The sequence below is a fragment of the Microtus ochrogaster genome, chromosome 6, assembly GCF_000317375.1.
Source record: "Microtus ochrogaster isolate Prairie Vole_2 chromosome 6, MicOch1.0, whole genome shotgun sequence".
In the NCBI taxonomy this organism is placed as follows: Eukaryota; Metazoa; Chordata; class Mammalia; order Rodentia; family Cricetidae; genus Microtus; species Microtus ochrogaster.
Window position 1 is genome coordinate 66,306,673 of NC_022013.1, and position 20,347 is coordinate 66,327,019.

At 47.0% G+C, this 20,347-nt stretch overlaps 1 protein-coding gene across 4 annotated transcripts in view; it reads left to right on the forward strand.

Moving 5' to 3' along the window:
- Positions 1-20,347, forward strand: part of Cacna1d (calcium voltage-gated channel subunit alpha1 D) — a 307,540-nt gene that overhangs the window by 166,536 nt on the left and 120,657 nt on the right. For 2 of the 4 annotated variants that reach the window (XM_026779996.1, XM_026779998.1), the window contains exons 5-8: positions 1,534-1,676; positions 6,100-6,252; positions 6,636-6,832; positions 13,360-13,463. In XM_026779996.1, coding sequence (XP_026635797.1) covers positions 1,534-1,676; positions 6,100-6,252; positions 6,636-6,832; positions 13,360-13,463 — 597 coding nt within the window. Of the gene's footprint in view, positions 1-1,533; positions 1,677-6,099; positions 6,253-6,635; positions 6,833-13,359; positions 13,464-14,031; positions 14,136-20,347 lie in introns of all 4 variants that reach the window. The other 2 variants (XM_026779995.1, XM_026779997.1) reach the window with 1 other exon arrangement.

The window sequence follows — 20,347 nt, forward strand, 5'->3', positions numbered from 1 at the left end:
CACCCTGTGCTGGGGAGCACTCCTCAGCCACCCTGTGCTGGGGAGCAGGCCTCAGGCACCACCTGCAGAAGTTGTTTTTCTAACCATTCGGGTTGAACATTCCTGCTTTCCACATTTGCAGGGTTTGAAGTTTGCCCTTCTTCCTGTTACTTGTTTTCTCTGAAGCTATGAACTTGGTTTTTGGAAGAGAGATTCTTTTTAGCATTAGCCTTGCTGCAGGAGTTTACAGTCATTTTTAAAAGCAAACATACTAAGAATCCTGTCCAACTTTGATCAGTTTCCCCAGCTGCAACTCAAGCTAGCGCCCCATCAGCCTGACTGTTTCCTCTCCTGGGCCCTTGCTAATCGCTGTTCTGTTATTAAAACGTTTGTCCTGGAGTGACAGAGCTGTGCCCAATCAGGCCAGCAATCAGACCACCCTGTGTTTTATGGACCTAGTGTCTTGGTGACCCAGAGGCCTGTCAAGGAGGGGGCAGGATTTCTGTTTTGGCTGCTAATTAAACTTTAAAAACCTTTTCTTTGTTGCTGGGCCAGTCATTCCCACAATCTGATGGGCAAGAGGTAATGCTGTTTGCAATGAGCAAATTTATATTTACTCTGAAAAAAAACGAGCAGCCGTTCCAAAGAAAAAATATTTATTTTAAAAAAGCAAAAGTAACTGTCAAACGAGATTGTCCAAAAATAGTGATATCCAGAAAACCTTCTGAGAGTAGGGAAAAAAACTTATCATTGCTGCCAGATGTAACATTACTCACGTTCCAGAAGAGAAAATGGTAGTATTGATGCCTTCCCTTAGATACCTCTTTTAGCCTTTGCACACTGCAGCTCCTTGGCATCTATCTGTGGTCCATATTGTTTTGACAAACACCACAGGGAGGCTGCAGGTGGCGCATGTCAGTGTCTGTGCAGGGAGCGGTGTAACACGTTAAGATGCGGGACTTTGAAGTTACCCATCTATTTCCTCCTCCGGACATTTCTTGGGTGCTTTGTATGTGTCAGGAACTGTTTTAGGAACCAAGCCTGAAACAGACAAAATGAACAGATGAAAACACACTGCCCTCATGGAACCTACATCTTATCCTCATCGGCCACAGTCTCTGGATTCAAATGTTAGCCTGCCACTGGTGGCCCGACCATAGGCAGATGAGCCTTTCCTGTCAACACATATGTAAAGGGGTCTTGATAATGCTACAGGAGAAGGCTTTTGTGAGGATGAGCATTGTGGCAGATGTGAAGTGCTTAGCATACAATTCAGGCTCGCAAGCCCTGACTACCAAGACCTTTGCCATTGTTGCAATGCCCTTTGTTCTCAATGAGTCCCTGCTTCTGGTTGCTTTGGTGGCATCCATCAGAGGCCCTTCAGGTAAGCAGAGCAGGCTAGGGTCCCATGGCCAGGTTCTCGCCTTTGTTTAGCTGCCTTTTATTTAGTTAGCCTTTGCCCAGAAATAGCCCTTGTTAAAATAACCACTAATATCATGCTGTTTTACCTACCTGGATGACAGGCTAACGCGTGTTTCTCTCTTCCTCTTCCAGATTGTTTAGTGTCATTTTGGAACAATTAACCAAAGAAACAGAAGGCGGGAACCACTCTAGTGGCAAATCAGGAGGCTTTGATGTCAAAGCCCTCCGTGCCTTCCGAGTGTTAAGACCACTTCGACTTGTATCAGGAGTACCCAGTAAGCACATTTTGCTTCCTAACCCTCAGAAGTACCGCTTCTTCCCTGTTGGGTGGGTCTGAGGATCAGGAGAGTGTGCTCTGAGGTGGGGGCTCAGCAGCAGTGGCCCTTCCTTGATGCTGGAGGACTTGCTCACCATCACGGTGGCTCTCTGGGACATTCCTGAAAGAGGGACAGGTGGTGTTTATTGCCATCTGCTTTTCAGAGTCTTTTCACGAAGAGAGACTGGGTGGCAGTGGGCATCTGACCTCTGGTGTCCTGTCTAGTTCTGCACTCCAATAGTATCCTGGGCTTTTCTTCCTTACTCCCAAGTCTGTCACCTAGAAGTATCAGTATTGAAGTTGGGGGGCTCTGAGTGGAAGAAACAGGCGGGGCTGGACTCCTGGAACTCCAGTTGGCCCCACTAGCAATGACACCTGTCCCTCTCCGAGAAGAGGGATGAGCATGGCAGTCTCCATACCTGGGTGGAAAGCAAGCACTACCCTGTGTGATGGTGGCATAAGAACCCTACCAGACCCTGAAGGAAGACCCTAGCAGGAGTGTGAGGCAGACTGGTGCTTTCTAGTAGACCCTACCATGTCAGTCAGGGCCTGGCCCCGCTTGCCTTCTGACTCTGTCCTCTGGGCTGCAGAGGGAAGCCCCCTCCTTAAGAAGCCTGCCTAGCCTTTGCCTCATCAGCTTCCCGCTTGGTAGGAGTGCATTTTCTGGGGCCTCGAGAGTGTCGACACCCTCATACCTGTCCTGGCATCGGTGCTTTTGGGAGGTGGATCCCTCAGCAGGAACCAAGGATATAGGGCTGCTGAATACAGCCGCTTTCCACAGCTCACACCACCATCGGAACACTGGCTCTTCTCCTCCCAGCCTGTCTTCAGGAAGTTTTATTAAACCTTAGGCACTCAGAACGCACCAAACACCTCTGGAAAAAAACCACTACATTTCCAAATTTAACATTTAAAATGTAGGAAGTGGTGTTTTAAGTGTACTTATTTTTCCAGATGGTTCATTTATTTTCATTGAAAAAGATCAGTGCAAGTCAAAAACCACAGAACTGCCTGGAAGCAATTGAGAGAAACAGAAATACCTTGGCAGTGGCTGGCACTGTTAAGTGTAACGTGATGAAGTGAAGGGCTCAGCGAGCAAATATGCTCTTTCTGATTTAGTTGTCACAGCTTAATCTAATTTCAAAGTAACCATGACAGCCCTTTTCCCCTAAAGAGCAAATGACAGGCCAGCCTGGCTGTGGCGTGTGCTGCGTGCAGACACGGAACTGTGGCTCGTGTGTACATGAGCGGCCCCTGCCAGGGAAAACTCTCGGCACTGACCTGGCTTGGCCTTGGCTCCTTGGCTAAGGAGGTTTCTACAGAAGGGTCAGTGTTCCACAAGCACTATAAAACAGTTTCTGCTCTTCCTTCCTGCAAAGACACAAGACTATGTGAGGTTTGTGGTGGTCTGTGTCTTGCTCTTCCACGGATCACTAGAGAGAATTGAGGCCCAACCTTCAGCCCATGTTTTAGCTGACTGTGTCAGGAACATTTTCCTCAGATCCGAATGGGTTTGGGGAGAGGAACTGGGACTCGCAGGCCATGTTATTTTCAGCTCTGGACTTGGTGATTTCTCCTCCAGCTCCTGAAATCATTGAAAATACTCAGGAATGTTTAGCTGTCCTTTTAAAGCAAGCATTGCCTTTGCCCTCCTGAAGACTGAGGCTGTTGCACAGAATTTAATTTTTGTGTGTACAGTAGATAATAATTAAGGGAAAGATAACTGTGTTCCACAGGGGCACAGTTGAGTCATGTGGAACTACTTTTTAAATTGTATTACATTTTTTGTGTATGCACACACAGATGCACACAGGCTCATGCATGTGTGCCATGGCATGCATTATGAAGGCTGGAAGAGACCTTGCAGGATATTTCTTTCCTTTTACTCTGACTCAGGCTATCAGTGGCAGCAAACTCATTTACCTGTGGAGCCATCTCACTAGCACATTAAAAAATATTATTTAAAATTATATTTGAGTGTGTGTGTGTGTGTGTGTGTGAGAGAGAGAGAGAGAGAGAGAGAGAGAGAGAGAGAGAGAGAGAGAGAGAGATCGATCTGTGGACTTTTGCCCACCTACATTCTATTATCTGGAAAATGTTTATCAGAATGTAAGAGCATGAGGTGTGTGGTGCACACATTAACACCAGCACTCGGGAGGCAGAGGAAGGACGAGGTGTGTGGTGCACACACTAATCCCAACACTCCGGAGGCAGAGGAAGGCAGATCGCAGTGAGTTTGAGGCCACCCTGGTCTACAGAGTGAGTTCCAGGACAGCCAAGGCATTATAGTGAGACACTATCCTAAACAAAAGAAAGAACAAAACTAGAATCCAAGACCATAAAGATGGGAAAGCACACTGGAGACCCTCCAGCCAGTTCCCACCATCTTTCGGTGAAACTAATTAGGAGGCAGTGACTTTTGAACTCTCACAGCTGATGAGAAGCCACGAGGGGACAGTCCTGGGTTCCCTGCCCTGGCGTGGCAGCCTTCCCAGGCCTTCACACTGTGCATGTTGATTATGTCCCAGGGAGCTGGATGTAATGAAAGCATGTGTAGCTCAGTTTGTGATACAACTTGATATGAGCTCCTAAGTTTGGCCAGTCTGAAATGCAATAGTTATACTAAACATAACTACATTCCTGAGACAAATGGCTCACTGCAGTGGGGTTTAAGAGATAACTCTTAGGTGCTTTAGAATGGCCTTACCCATGTCTAAAAACAGAAAAGTAGAAAAAAAAATATCAGAATAGCAGCCAAGAAATTCTGTCCATGTCCACGGGAGCCAATGCTCTGCCACTCCATTTATTGCCTGTAATAGACAAAAAATTCAAGAATCATCTTGTTAGTCTTATTTTCAAAAGAACCCATTTGAACATTTAAGGATGGGCCTAGAATTTTAGCAACAAAGAAGGTTTAGGGGAGACATGGTCTTGCTGGTCTTGAAGACCTTGTCAGCCTCCTCTCCTGCCCCCCACTTTTTTCATGTGCACTTACCAGGGGAGACAGGTGGCTGTAACGGCTAGGGTTGCTTCTCTCTTTCTTGGCTTATTGCGGCTGCTGCTGTGTTTTTAACTCTAAGGAGATCAGTTTCTTCTGTTCTTCTTTCTGCCTTTGAATAAATGTTGGAAGAATAAGAAGGGGAGGAAAAGAAAAGGAATGAGCTTGGGCGGTGGGAAGAGTGCAAGATGCTGAACACTGAGGCAGGAAGCCCGGTTCTAGTGTGGGCTCTGGGTCCTTCTTCCCTTCCCTCTGTCTGTTCCCAGTCATGTCTTCCCTGGCGTCTGTCCCTGCACCTCAGCTCTATTGAGGCTCTCACCTCTCAAACCCACCTGCACCCGGATGTTATACCGAATATTGAACCCCGACCTTCTCAAACCCACTCTCGGCCTCCTACTGCCCCTGCTTACACCCTCCATCCTAGAGGGACTGCCTTGAAAACACTTAAAGGGATTTCTTCCCTTTGGGGTGCTGGAGGACAGCTGTAATTTGCCCCCAAGCCTGCACGAGATCACGGGAGCGCCTCTGAGGCTCCCTTTCTTCATTCTAGCCTGTAGTTAGAGTCAGGCCCCCTCCTGCTCTGTGTCCCCACCTCTCTCCAGCCGTTTCCCTGCCTTCTGAGCTTATTGCTGTCCATTTGCTCTCTCTGAGACAACTTCTGCCAGTGAACTCAGGTCTGAGTCCAAACCAAATCCCAAATGCAGAACCGCATGCTGTGACCACGTTGCTGAAGGCCTTTATGACTAGCTGTGATGACAAACCCACCCCAGCTCACACTGTACACTGCTTGCTTCTGTGTTGGGTTTTCTGGCAAGGCCTGCCTGTGACGATCTGTCTTCAGGCCCAGACCAGTGGGAACCTTCTTTGGATCCTCTGCCCTCACCCTGCTCAGAGGCAGCACTTTTGTTCCTCTTTGATTTTTTGTTTGCTGTTTCTCATACGGTGTTTGCATACTACCTGAGAGTAGTTTGTGTTAAATCCTTTTACTTCCTTCTAGACTATAACCTCTTTGAGGGAGGTTTGTGTAATTCATCTTTACATTATTCAAAGCAGTATCCTCTGTATTTTGCATATTTGGGTGGTCTGTTAAATGGAATAAAAAAAAAGTATGTAAGTGAATAAATGATTTTATTACTGGCTACTCCTTTCTGGGCATTCATTCTTCACATCTGTCTAGTGAAGGAGTTGGATTAAATGGTCTTTAAGAGTCCCTTTTTATCTCATCTCATATCCAGGCTTAGTATTATTAATCAACAGCTTTGAAATATCTCTACATTTCATTACTCTATGCCATAAATAGAGCAAGCATCATTGGGGATTATATTTGTGACACATTTGAAGTGGCTCCCTAAACTCACAAATGGATTTTTTTTTTCTCTTCTAGGTTTACAAGTTGTTCTGAACTCCATTATAAAAGCCATGGTCCCCCTCCTTCACATAGCCCTTTTGGTATTATTTGTAATTATCATCTATGCTATTATAGGATTGGAACTTTTTATTGGAAAAATGCACAAAACATGTTTTTTTGCTGACTCAGGTGAGTAGTGACAGTAATTATTTCCCAAACATGAAAGCATTTTTGGTTCGGGGTTGGGGGTCTCCTGAGCCTTTTATTCCCGTCTATTCTCTCCGCGTGTGTGAGTTATGTTGAGGGAATCTGTTCTCCTTTTCCATCCCGATTGCAGATAAAGATGGGGACTTGCTCAGGGTAAAGCAGGTAACTCCATCCTGTAAGCCCAGGAAAGGCCCGCGAATGTGTGGCAGGGTGGGGAGCGGTAGGTGTCTAGAAGATGCTGAGTTCCACCGGCAGGGGAATGTTCCGAGTGAGGTGGCAAAGGTGCCCTTGTCTGGTGTTCTGGCTTGAGTGGGGTCCTGGTGCTTGTCTTTTGAACTGTCCTCTGCTTCCTTCCTTCCCTGTAGATATCGTAGCTGAAGAGGACCCAGCTCCATGTGCGTTCTCAGGGAATGGACGCCAGTGTACCGCCAATGGCACGGAATGTAGGAGTGGCTGGGTTGGCCCCAATGGAGGCATCACTAACTTTGATAACTTTGCCTTTGCCATGCTCACTGTGTTCCAGTGTATCACCATGGAGGGCTGGACAGATGTGCTCTACTGGGTAAGCAGCTCAGGGGCGTTCAGGGCATGCTGTTCCCTTGTGAGAGCAGCTGAGCACGGAGCCCTGGGGGTCAGTTCTTTGGGAAGGGAAGCCGACCTAGGCCCGCGCTTCACTTGGTGAGCCCCCTCCTCCTGCTCCAGGGGAATTCCCCAGCACTAGAAAGCTACTGCATAGCTTAGCTCCTGGCCTCTAGTCCTCCCCAGCATCGCTTGGGGTCTTGTTATTAACTGTAGTTGCTCCTGCCCGCTAAGCCCTCTGGGAACTCTGGAGGCCAGGGCTGTCCTGACACAACTCAGAGAGCTAGAGCAACATTTCCCGAGGAAGCAGTTCCTGGATTCCCAGTCCACACGTAAAGGCAGTTATTGAGCCAGATCCTAAAGGGAAGGCAGGGAACACAGCCAGGCCCCTTTCCTGCATCCATAACTTTGTGTGACCACAGCTCACCATCAGTTGTTCTCCTTTCCACTTGTTTCTCGTATCCCCGGCATCAGTGTCAGCCGGGCCAGCACAAGTCCTGCCTCTACTGCACTCTTTCTGAGCCAAAGACCCCTAGCAGAGATGGTAGGGCAAGACAGAGGGCTGGTTGACCCTCCCACAGGTGACTAACCTCTTGGTGACTAAGGTCTGATTTCTCTCATTCCTGCCAGAGCCAGGAGGGCTGGCTATAAATAAAGTACAGCAGCCATTTTCCCCAGTGACTGTGTATAGGCAGAGCTTTTAAAGCTCACAGAAATTTAGAAATGTTTTTTACTGCATAGTAGATGCGTTTCTGGAAAATATAAAAGTATGTAGATTTTAAGCCCAAATCTAAATTTGTCAAACTAATACTCCAATAGTTAATTGGAGAAGTGGTTCTCAACCTGTGGATCACAACCCCTTGGGAGGGGTTGAATATCAGCTATATAAATTATAATTCATATCTAGCAAAATTACAGTTATGAAATAGCAAGGAAATGATTTGTGGTGGGGGGCACAACATGAGAAACTGCATTAAAGGATTGCAGAATTAGGAAGGCTGGGAACCACTGTCTTAAAGGGTCGCAGTGTTAGAAAGGCTGGGAACCATTGTATTAAAGGGTCACAGCATTAGGAAGGCTGGGAACCACTGTATTAAAGGGTCACAGCATTAGGAGGGCTGGGAACCACTGTATTAAAGGGTCGCAGCCTTAGGAAGGCTGGGAACCACTGTATTAAAGGGTCGCAGCCTTAGGAAGGCTGGGAACCACTGTACTAAAGGGTCGCAGTGTCAGGAAGGTTGAGAACCACTGGTTTAGAGGAAATTAATAGTATTTCTTGAATAGGCAGCTTCTTGGTTAAAAGGTTTAGAAAAGGAGAAGCAAGCAGCTTCTGTTAGCTCCTAAATCCTGAACTTGGCACGTTTCCTATCACTCTCTCCCATCAGAGGATGCACCATCTGATGCGTAGCCGTGGGTTTGCTTCCCTTCCCCAGTGACCACTATGCTTGTGGGATTATAGGCAGTTCTGTACAGCTGGCCCTCCGTATCTGCAGATCCTCCATCCGTAGGTTCAATCCACGTCTGATTGAAGATTGAACCAAATGCCGATTGAAAATAATTCAGGGAGAAAAAAATCCTAATTGAATGTGTCCGGACTTGCTTTGTATTTATTCCCTAAACAATATGTATATGGGGGTATATGGATATAGGCCATATGCAAATACTGTGCTGTTTTATCTAAAGGGCTTGAGGCGCTTTGGCTGTGGCTGCTCCCTGCAGATACTCCGGGTCGACTGTATATTCTGCTAAGTGGAGAATGAGAGTCACCAACTTGTTGTATCTTGTTTGTCCTTCATCCATTTTCCTGATTTTTGTAGGAGTGTGTGTGTGAGTGTGTGTGTGTGTGTATGTGTGTGTGTGTATGTGCGCGCACATGTGTACATGTATCTATAGACACAAATGTTAGTTATATCCACACGCAGTACCTTCTTATGGAGAGGAATGCTGGGCTTTGCCAGCCACTGAGCTCCAGGGTTGGGTGAAGTGTTGACCTTCACTTCTGTCTCCTAAACTGTAGCTCCCAGGCAGAGCAAAACCTCAGTCCCAACGTCCCCTGCAAAGTCCCCTGCAATGGCTGATGAGTAGAACACATCATCCGCAAAAGCCCCAAGCTCTGCTTTTCCCTTCCCCAAACAGGAGAGAATTTTTTTCTTTTTCTTTTTTTTTTTTTAAGTTAAAAGTCTGTGACTGCCTCGGTCATGTCTTCTCTCTGTTTTCATGGTGAATTGCTAGCTGCCGATCCAACATGCCTTGACTAATGGACAGTTTTGCAGTTTATTTACATTTTTGCACATCGGTTCCTCACAGCGATTGTGCTGCTGTCAGAGACACTTTCAGGAGCACGTGGCAGAGGAAGAGAAAACACCCTGCACCCAGAAACACCAGTTTCCTCTTGCTCTTTTAAGACCGAGTTTCACCTATGATGATGAAATGATCTTTATTGTTGCTATGACAATACATAGTTAATAACTTGACAGTTTAGTTACATACTCTGTAAATTACCCAGCACCTTTATTATGATGGAGGAGCACATGGAATCCCAAACATCTCTCTGTCTCTAGCATGTCCTAGCAGATCTGAGGTCTTGAAGATGGAGACTGTGCTGTAGAAAGAGACCCCTGAGCATCCTCAGGGTCTTTGAGCAAGTGTTTGGAGTCCTTGATTAGTGGCAGGAGTCTGGGAACATTTTAATAAGGAGCTTAAGAGTAAATATGTTTGGCTTTGCAGGCATGTGATCCCCATCCCAGCCATCAACGTTGCCATTGAGCTTGGAGCCAACCATGGGATAAGCATAATTGAATGGATATGGCTCTATCTTGGCTGGACTTCATTTATGGGCCCTGAAACCTGAATTCCCTGTGCCTTTCATACATCATGTTCTCCTTCTCACTTTCCCCCATGGACACAACCATGTAAAAACATGAAGCCAATTTTTAGCTTTTGAGAATCATATAAAAAGAAAGGTGGATTCAGCCTTCAGATCACAGTTGAGGGTCAGCTGGCCTTGACTGGAACCCAGTAGGCTTTCCTTGTTATTCTTCCACTTACCAGTGGTTTATGGACCCTTCTGTAACACTAGGGGGCAGCTGAATAATGTCTTCCAGAGTGTTCTTTAAGACCTTACTGTCTGAAACACATCAGGATTATTTTTAATCACTTGTTGATGGCATTTATTAGCTCATCATAAAGATAGGCAGGAGCCAAGGAACTAAACTTTCCCAGTATTTTATGGGCCACAGTCAGCTGGAAGCCATACAGCTGTGTCCTAGAATAGAACATCTCTGTTCAGCACAAAGCCTGGCCGAAAGTGAGTGCTCAAAAAATACACATGACTGTTGCCACCCTGAGCCCACCGGACCGAGCCCACTGCTTCACTGGTGTAGATGGGCTGGGAAGAGAAAGGAGATTCAGTTTTAAATATCAATTGCAAACAAACTTCTCAAAGTTTAGGATTTTGTGTATGGTGGACCAAGTCTTCGTATCTAGACAAGTTTCTATTTAGTCTGTGTTCTCCGGTGCACTAAGGTCCTAATTCTCAAGAGTTTCTGGCAAATGTCTGGCAGGGATGGAAAGGGACATACTCAAAGGCACACCTGGAGCAGAGCTATTTGGAGATGTGTGCATTTGGGATCATGAGCTGCTGCCGGGGAAACGTATTGTAGACTCTCCATAAACTGAGCCCCACAAACATATTTAAAGTGCTGTTCAGCTCACGCAGATGTCCATAGAGATGGTGGTGCAGCACAGAGAAAGTGCTGGACAAAGCAGGTTCTGGATCCCTCGGGGCTTTGGTGCCCTTGTTTACAGCTGCACAATTAGCATCTTGTAGACGTGATCTTTTTCCTTCAACTTTGATTTTGTTTGTTTACTCCAGAGGAGATGCTTGAAATGTAGGAAATTAATAGCAAAGCATTGGTTTTAGGAGAGCGCTGTATGAGTCCCCATGGCTTCTTGTGTTAGCACCAAGCTTTTTCCTCAGGGGTGTGCACGGATGTGGACTGTGGACGTGCTGGCTGACAGACCTTAGTTAACAGTACTTGACCTGACAGCACCTGTCCATCAAAGTACCTGGGAAATTCTTCTATGCCCAAGCAGACAAGACTTGCCTTTCCCACAGTCTATGCTCTAAGGCTCTCCAGCTGTTTCTGAGAGTTGGAAAAACCAAAAAGCCTTCTTGCTTTCCTTTAATTTGAGGCATCCATGGGCACTTAAGCCTTTAAAATAAGAGAAAACTGAAGTGAAATAGGAAATTGACTTGGGTGGCCGGTGGCCCTCTATGAAGAGACTGACATCAACACTTTAAAAATTAATATAAATCGAAGTTCTTTCCCTCATGGTGGTGTCCCCATTGTTGACGAAGAAGATGCAGACAAAGCCTGGGGCAGATAGTGTGTCTGTGGTGCCCAGAAATTGTGAATTCCCCCCCCCCCTTCTGTGTATGATGAGCTTTAAGAACTCAGTTCTGCAGCAGGTGTGTGGGGAGAAAAGCCTGGCCTGGGAGCTTCAGTTTCTTCTCTTCTGGCAGAGAGAGAAGATGCTCCAGTTGTCTGTGTTTAGCTCCTGCCTCCCTCAGTCCTCCTCAGCTGTCCTGGGTGACATTGATTTGAGAAGACGCAAGTCTGCAAAGTCCCTACTCCCAAGACATTCAAAGGCATCTTAATTTCTTTAAATGAGATGTTCCCTTTGCAGCTGTCACCAAAGCTTTACTCGGATGCCACCAAGGCCTGAGGAGGGCAGGTGAGGAGATGGCTTGGCCAGCAGACTTTGCCAGTCTCAAGAGTAAGGTGTCTACTGAGAGCCGTGCGCTGGCTCTCTCTCCTCTGCCTCGTACACACCCTGCTCTGGCAGAGGCTAGAAGATTCAAGGCTGAAACTCTGCCACTCCAGGCAGCCTTACCACCACCCCCCACCCCGCATGTGGGTTTTTAAATAAGTTTGGTGGTGTAGTTGCTTTGGAAGAATTACCCTCTGCCTTCCTGCTGAAATTAGTTTATCCAACTTAATTAGATCAACAATTGGAGCCATAGCCCTGGCTCATTCATTCCTCTAATTGCCGATGTGCAGATGGATAGGGGTTCTATTAAACGCATCGGTTTTCATGCGGCCAAACAGGTGTTTCATAAGGGAGTTAATGCCCTCTCCCTAGATTTCAACAACAGATGTTAGGTTTTTCTGTTCCCTTTTCCTGTTTGGCTTCTGCATGAGGCAAACACTCTGAAATGCATGAACCGCTTTCTGTTAAGCTGAAACCTGGAAACAGATCATGGGCAAAAGGGCACAGAGCTTAAAAACCCTAAGGTTTGCCCATGACAGGAAGAGCACTCGGCCTGTCTGGATTATCGACTGGCTGAAGATTCAGGGTGCTTCTGCAGAGCAGGGCCTGTTACCTGATCGGTAACATCGGAACATCTCCTTTCTCAATGAGGCGTCTGTCCCGTGGAACACTGACCTATTCTGCTGGAAAGTTCCATCCAGCTGTGACCCCTCACACAGCTCTGTGCAGGCTGCTCACTTCCAAACCATTTCTGACAAGGAGGCCATGCCTAAGCGGGCAGTTGAATTCTTCCAAGTAGTCAGCTGCTTCTCTAGCCGGGTCCTGCCTTTAGAACACCTGTTAGGTCACAGAGTCAGGGTGAGGCAGATTGCAATTAAAGCCAGGTTCTTTTACTGGGTGCAGCTGAGAAAGAAGCCCGGTCCCAGAGCATCCCGAACACTGACAACTATTGACTTTGGAAATGCTTTCTTGGTTCCAAGTTTATTTAGTGGTTCTGTGTTCACAGGCTGCAGATAATCCAAAGGTGAGGAGGGCCAGGCATCCTTGGTTAGATGGACAGGATGATTACCTTCGAATAGACAGTAGTTGTTGGAGATATATTTATTTATTTATTTTGAGAGCGGGTCTCCCTGTATAGGTGACTGGTTGGAACTTCCAGTGTAGACAAGGCTGACCTTGAACTACAGGGATCCATCTGTCTCCCGGGTGTTGGATCAAAGGCATGTGCCACCATGCCCAGCTAGTTTTTTGCTTTCTTGTTTTTTGTTTTTGGGTTTTTTTTAGGAGTTTATAGAGTCACATGTTACAGGTTTGACTCTATAATTAAGACTTTTCCACCGAATTTTAAAAGCGGTTAGGGCTAACTCCTGGGGTGGAACAGCCACGAGGATCCGGGATAGCACTCGCTCTCCCTTCTACTGAGCCTTCCCCTGGAAGCTTCTTAGCAAGACAGGGTCCTGAGATGGAGCCGGATCTCAGCTCATTTCCCTACCTGGAACCAGGCCCTGCTGTGTGGCCCGAGGCCTCCATGAGTCTTGTCTGGTGTGTGCAGGCGTGCTTGTGTGTCTGTGTGTGTTGGGAATGTGTGATGAATGTCTGCCGACTGTTGTTGTGTCTGAGTTCAGTCTTAAGGAAATGTTTAGTTCCATGTATAGAATGTTCTCTCTAACGTGACCCTCTCTCCTTATTAGATTCCTCCGTTAACCCGCTCCTGTGAGCCTATCTTGTTTCTTACAGATGAATGATGCTATGGGATTTGAATTGCCCTGGGTATATTTTGTCAGTCTCGTCATCTTTGGGTCATTTTTCGTACTAAATCTTGTACTTGGTGTATTGAGCGGGTAAGCCACATCTCTTTCATCTTGAAAGCAGAGTCCTGGGGACAGCTGCCAAGACCACACAGCCTTTGCTGGAGGGGTCAGTGGGTGCGTACCAGTCCCTTTGTATTGCTTTCTCTTCTGGTGGGGCTCCCCAGACCAGGCTCTTTTCTGGAACTTCACCAGCTATCATGAAAGAAAGCCATGGAGAGATTATTGACCAGAAATTAATTAATCAGTATTGTTGCTTGGGATTTAAATAATTTCCCTTGCTTGGCCCTTTGTCTGCCCTAAAATGAGATACATTTGTAATTGCTTTCTTGGTCTGGATCCAAATACAGTGCCCATTAATTGGCACAAAACTAGCTAAATGAGTGGTCTAGGCTGACTCTAGAAAGTCCCTTCCTGAAGACTTCAGCCTCCCTGCCCTGAGGAAAACTGTGCAGGGAGCCCCATCTACCCCAGCTCCTCCAAGCCCTTTCCTTACAACACTGACCTTCAGTCAAAGCCCTGAGTGGTCCTGCAGCTGCAACCGAGGCTCTGTTCTTTTAGTAAACGGATAACTGATAACTGATCTCCTTACATTTTACAGGTAAATGATGCGATAGGATGGGAATGGCCTTGGGTGTATTTTGTTAGTCTGATCATCCTTGGCTCATTCTTCGTCCTTAACCTGGTTCTTGGTGTCCTTAGTGGGTAAGCAGTTGGATCCGTGTTGCACATCCTCTCGCTGCTACAAGGGGGGCAGCCCTGCCTGTCTCCCAGCTGCTCCCCGCTGGCTTCTCTGCATGCCTTTGGACTCTGGTGTTCCCTCTGTGTGCTGCTTCTGGGTTGAACTGTGATTCTTCCTGCCTGTATCTGTCTGTGAGATTCTGTGTTTCTGATGCTTGCCAAGCCCTGTTAACTTAGGAAAATAGTTTCCCTTAGAGGTGAATTACAGCAAGAGAAAGGTGACCTAGCCTTGGCCTCCGCCAGGGAGGGACTGTGGTCTCTCATGGGTTTCACTCCCGAGTACATGGCCTGGCCTTCTCTAGTCACTGTATTGTGAAGAGTGCAGTTTCAGAGCTTGTGCGCAAGCCTAGGTTAGTACGTAAATACCCAGCGTTAGTACATAAAAAGCCCACCTTCCCGGGGTTGGGACCCTTTGTTGGCTCGACTTGTCCCTGCTGTCACCGTGTGAGTTATGCGTCTGATTCAGCTTTCATCTTTCCTTAATACAGAATGATGCTCAGCGTTTACACACATGCTCCCCATGCCCTTATTGTCCCCATCATTTGGTCACCATTTTAAAACTTCATTTTGTTTAATCTCTGTATTTACCCTCCATTCAGGGGAGATGGGCTTGGGAAGAGCCTTGGGCCATAGGCTGTGCCCCACATGGGTGGGAGATGGTATTCCAAAGCTCCCGTGAGCAGATGTGAATCTCAACATCTCTGAGGTACCCCAGAAAGTGGAGCACTGCCATCAAAGTGGTCTGGGGGCTCTCTCAAAAGCATTTGGATAAGTGGGAGATGGATTTTGGCATGGAAAATACTGTGGGTTCCTCATCATTAGAGTCTTACTTATTTAGTTCTATCTGTATTGTTGCCTTATACTTAAAATATAACTTAGGTAAAATATCTAATTGAGAATCGTATTCAATTTTAAACAAGCATTTTAAAAATGCTTTGTCTTAATAATTAGACATAATATTTATAGTCTGTACAATTTGAAATTTTAAGGATCAATTTTTTTTAAAAAAATAGCCAATTTTTAACTCAAAAACAACAACACCAACCACAGCACACACACACCAGTTCCAGCATACAGCCATTGCCCTGAGCAGCCTAGAAGGCACCCAAACCCCCCCTCTGGCCCTAGCCACTGCATTGAGCCCAGAAGTTCTCAGGAAATCACACTGATGGACTTCATCCCAAGTGAGCTTATCTACTCGCTTACTTTATCTTGCTCTTTCAGAGGCTGTATCTCGGGACACGATGTCATCATGTTGCTGAGTTAGTAGAGTGAGCTTTATCTCAATTTTTGGAGATACTGTCTTTTTCAGAGCAGAAGGCAGAGCCCACTTATCTGTCTGGACCCGTTTCTTTGTGTTCCTCCAGACCTGTTTTGCCATGAATTGAGTGTGGTCAGTTCTGTGTCATGAAACACAGTCGTAAAAGTCCCTTCTCTAGAAGAGGCTCTGAAGCAGTGCCTCCCTCCACCTGTGAGAAGAGCAAGGAGTAGGGACTGGCTGGGAGGAGAGCACCCAGCACCCAGCACCCACCTCAGCTCCCTTCTACAGATGTGAACTTTAAAAGGCCGTCCGCCCTGACTTTATCACTCATTTGGTTTTCTTTTTCTTTTCTTTTTTTTTTTTTTTTCATTTTTGAAACAAGGTCTTAACTCTGTAGCCCAGGTTAGTGTAGAACTTACTATCGAGCCCTTCTGAACACTGGGATTAAAAGTGTGAGCCTTCATGCCCAGCTACAAGGCCTTCTTCCTTTGGAGCCTCTGGTGGCCTGAAGTTGGGGTCAGAGTGGTGAGAGTAGCGGTTCTAGTTGCAGAAGCGTTGCCACAGGAACTCCCCATACAAGGCCATCAGCTGCAGCTGTGTTCGTGAGTTCCTTGGCGCCCCATGTCTCCTGAACCCAACTCAACTGACGGAGGCCATGGAAACCACTAATTTTAACAGTGCCAGTGACGTGCCTTATCTTTAGTTCCCCCTCTCTGGGCAGGAACTGTTGCCCCGGCATGATGGAGCAGAGATACAAGCCAGCCAAATCGTGAGGTGTTTTAAAAAAGCTAAAAACAGAAGATGGGGGCAGGGGCTTCCCATTATCATGACATGGGTTCAACGTGAAGCCTTGTAGGAGGATCCCAAAACTAGAGGGTTTAAAAAAGCACACATCCCCACCAAACAAACAGTTTACTGGAACATATCTTGAAGGAAAATAGCAAGTTTTTGAAAGGCATTATTTTTATATTAAATGAAAACGAGGAAGGAGAGACCAGATGATGTTTCGGTGTTAAAAAGCAAGCCTAAGACTTCCTGGTGCTTTTAGCTGTCGGCTCACACTGTGCTCAGACCCCCAGGGGATGCACACTCCCTCCCCTACCTCTGTATCCCCCAAGCCACTTGGGTAAGAAATGCTGAGGCAGGCTCTGGGTGGCGTCAGAGCTGCGTCTGCAAAGCTCTTTGGCTAGCATCCTCCCCATTCCTGATGAGGGCCTGGCTCTGGGCCTGAGGCCTGGGGTGCCAAGGTGTCTAAGATGCAGGCTCCAGTCTCAGGCCCAGGCTGTAGCCCAAGCTGTACAGCAAGCACTATAGCTGGGAGAGCCGGGGGGACTTCAAGTGGAAACTCTCTGGCTCCTCCGGCCTCCCCTACCTCACCACCTCTGAGGGTTCCTGTACTAATCTGCCTGCCTGTGCCCTCTTGTTATCCATTTGTATTTTTTGTTGCTATTGTTAAAGCAAATTTAGAATTGTTGCTTTAATATTAGAGGAGTTATAGAGCCAGAAGGACACAAAAGGCCAGAAGACATTTCTGTGGCACAACCTTAAGGGACTTTCAGACTGACTAGCATGTGATCTCAAAAGCACTGGGTTCCGAGCATCCCATCATAGGTCAGTCAAGACCTCATGCATTATGCCATTCTAACTTGGCCTCACTAGTGACAGTGACACCAGATGTGACATTGAACCCTTTTGTTTGTTTGCTTGCTTGTTTTAGTGTGTGTGGTGTGTGTGTGTGTGCGTGCATGCGTGTGCATGCATGCGTGTGTGTGTGTGTGTGTGTGTGTGTGTGTGTTTGAAACAGCATCTCATTGTTCAGTACATCCTTACCTCACACTGGTGGCTATTCTCCTGCCTCTGCCTTCAGAGTGCTGCGGTGACAAGCATTCACCAGGATGCCTGAATGTTAACCCTTCTTAAATATCTGCTTATGCGTCTGTGGCTCCTTCCTTTGCCTACAGCCATGGCATCCCATTGGATCTAATCTACACGGTTGGTTTTGGGTTTGCACATTTTAAAGGCATTTGAAGGCTGGGTCTCTCCTGAAAATGCTGTTGGTTTCGTTTTGTTTGCTCTCTAAGGTGAGCTGCATGCATGCTGTGTGAGCACGGGTGCAGATGGCACCATCTCTGCTGCTGATGGTGCCCCTTGGGAAGAGCTGGAGCGGCCTGGAACTGTAAGGCCGTGCCTTATTTGGTTGTCCTTGAAGGAATCCTATGATGGGAGGAGAACTGAAATGACTGCCTCCCTTAGGTCTAAAGTCTGTGTGGTTGCTGTCTCTTATCTTCTCCTCTGGCTCTTTAGCAGCTTGGGGTCTGCTCACTTGTAAGGCTGTTCCCTTATATCTTGACCCTCTCAAGTGTATGCTCAGTGTATGTCGAACCCCAGTGCCTGGTCTCATAGAGTTGCCATGGAATTCTCCAGGGGACAGTGGTACTCATGGGCGGTAGCCTGCTTCTCTACTTCAGCATCCACCTGCCATCTGCACACCTCTGTGCTCAAGAGAGACTTCTTAGGCTTCTGAAATCTCAAGGAACACCAGATCTGGCCTTACCCAGGTCCCGTGTTCACGATGGGTTTTGGTCACTCTGATCTTTAGTCTCTACTTCAGAAATAAGCCTGCCTTGCTCCTGCCTCACAGAGTGAATGTAGAATGGCGTGAGGAAGGCTTTTCCAGCTTTTACTCATCTAGGATATCCTTATCTTCAGTTCACAGATCTTCTTCCACACTCCCACCCATCCCTGGTAAAGCCCAGGGGGCTCTGTGGAGACTCTTAAGAGGAGAGTTTGTGCACTTCCCAGGATGTAACCTAAGAGAATATTTATCATCAGCACATACGCCACACTCCGCACCAGCAGATGACCATGGGGCATAGGAGTTCTTTGTCAGTGTGCGCTGACTAAAGTCATTGTTATTGGCATTGGATGTGGTGAGGGCTCCTTTTCCTCCTCATTAATGGCAGCGAAGGACATTTCCAAAGGCAGTGCTCAAGCACCCCAGCTTGCAGAGCTGCAGTTTGAGTCTTCTCTGCCTTTTGCCATTTGTGTGATTTGGGCCAAATCCTTCCCTCTCTGAGCTGACTTTCCTCATTACGGTGTCTGCACACGGAGCCAGTGCTGCCCCCGACTTTGTGGAGGGAGCCTTCGGAGAACTGCAGAACGCAGACCCCATTGGGGCCGCTGTCGGGCTCTGGGAAGAACGCATAGGCGATCTGGAATAAGACAGCCTTTCTAAGCCAGCTAATAATAGCGGTTGGCCAAGACAGGTTTGTATTAGTGAGAAATCAAAGCTATACAATCTGTTTAAATGTTTTATTCTATAAGTATGTAAATGTTGTAAGGCAGTGGTCTAAAATATATTACTATGTAAGCTCCCTCCCGGGCCTGCTTGAAATAATAGGTTAAAGTCATTTGTCACTGGTTCTGGGAATTCAAGGCTTTTGCTGACATCTCACAAAAATATTTGAAATAATTTTTTCTGAAGTGGGCCTTGTATGTTGTCAGGCAATAAACGTTCTTCATAAACCCGCTTTCAGCACATAAAACTGAAAGTAAACTGAGCCTGTGTGTCTGTAACTTCAAAACCATTTGGCTCTAAATTAAGTTTGTGTGTGTGTGTGTATGTGTGTGTGTTTTGTTCTGGTAAGACCGAAATCTACCAAGTCCCACCCTTCCCTAAAAATCAGACACCGAACTGGCTGCTAAGAGAGGCCGATACTGGTTCCTTTCCTGGTAGTTGTGACAAATTGCCTAGTAGAAGCACCATGGGCAGGAAGGGTCTGTTTGGGCCTGTGTCTCGAGAGGATACAGTCCACAGTAATGGGGACAGGTTGGCAGTGAGCATGAGGCAGCGGGTTCCATCGCTTCTGTGTCAGGAGGCAGAGAGATTTGAACGCTGCACTTGACTTGCTTTTTTCCATTGTATTTAGTCTGTGACTGCAGCCTGTGGACAGTGCCATCTTCACTCAGGGTACGTCTTTCCTCCTCCATTTAGCTTTTCTGGGAATACCCTCACCGACAGGCCAGAGACAGACCTGCTGAACAGTCCAAGCCCAGTCAAGTTGACAATGGAGATTAGCCACCACCAGGCCTGTTTATCTCAATTGAGGAGGTTGGGGGCAAACTGGGTAAGGCAAACATTGAGGGAAAAAAAAAAAAAAAAGCAAGAGCAATTTTCAAAACAGTTCATCTTTTTGAAAGTCACTTCCTAGATTCTATTCTGAACACACAAACCATCAGGTCTAGGCAAACGGAAAACTTGGCTGCTTTCATGAAGCCTTGGCTTCCTCGGATAAAGACTGATGGTTTACAGAGCAAGGGGGGGGGGCACGCTACAGCGGAGAATATGCAGGCTGTGCTGTGGCAGAATAGAGTCAGGCTTGCAGCATGGTGAGGCAGGCTGGTCCATTTATATTCATGGCATTGGGAGCTAGGAAATCTCTGGTGTCTCTCAAACACTGGCTCGCGGGGCAGAGCGCTCCAGGAGGAGGAGGTATCACTTGCAGCTATTTCTGAGCGAAGACATATGCTCTGGGAATAGTCGTGCTGCGTATTTTTCATGACAACTTCACTTTCCCTACCGGGATGTAGTGATAGAGAGTGAGCAGCGGAATTCCCTCAGGTGTCCCCACCTCTGGTATATCTGCATCTTAGGAAAGAGGGATAGCACCAAGGTCCTGAGATAACTGTTATCCCATCCTGGAGAGGAGAAATGCAATGTACTGAGTTGGTAAGAATCCATGTCTCGGACAGCAGAACCCTTCTGGCAAATGACTGACAAGGCACATGGAAGTCTAGTCTTGACCATGAATGGTGGCGCACACCTTTAATCTCAGCACTCAGGAGGCTGAGGCAGGAAGATCTCTACGAGGATTCAAGGCCAACCTGACCGTACATAGTGTGTTACACGCAACCA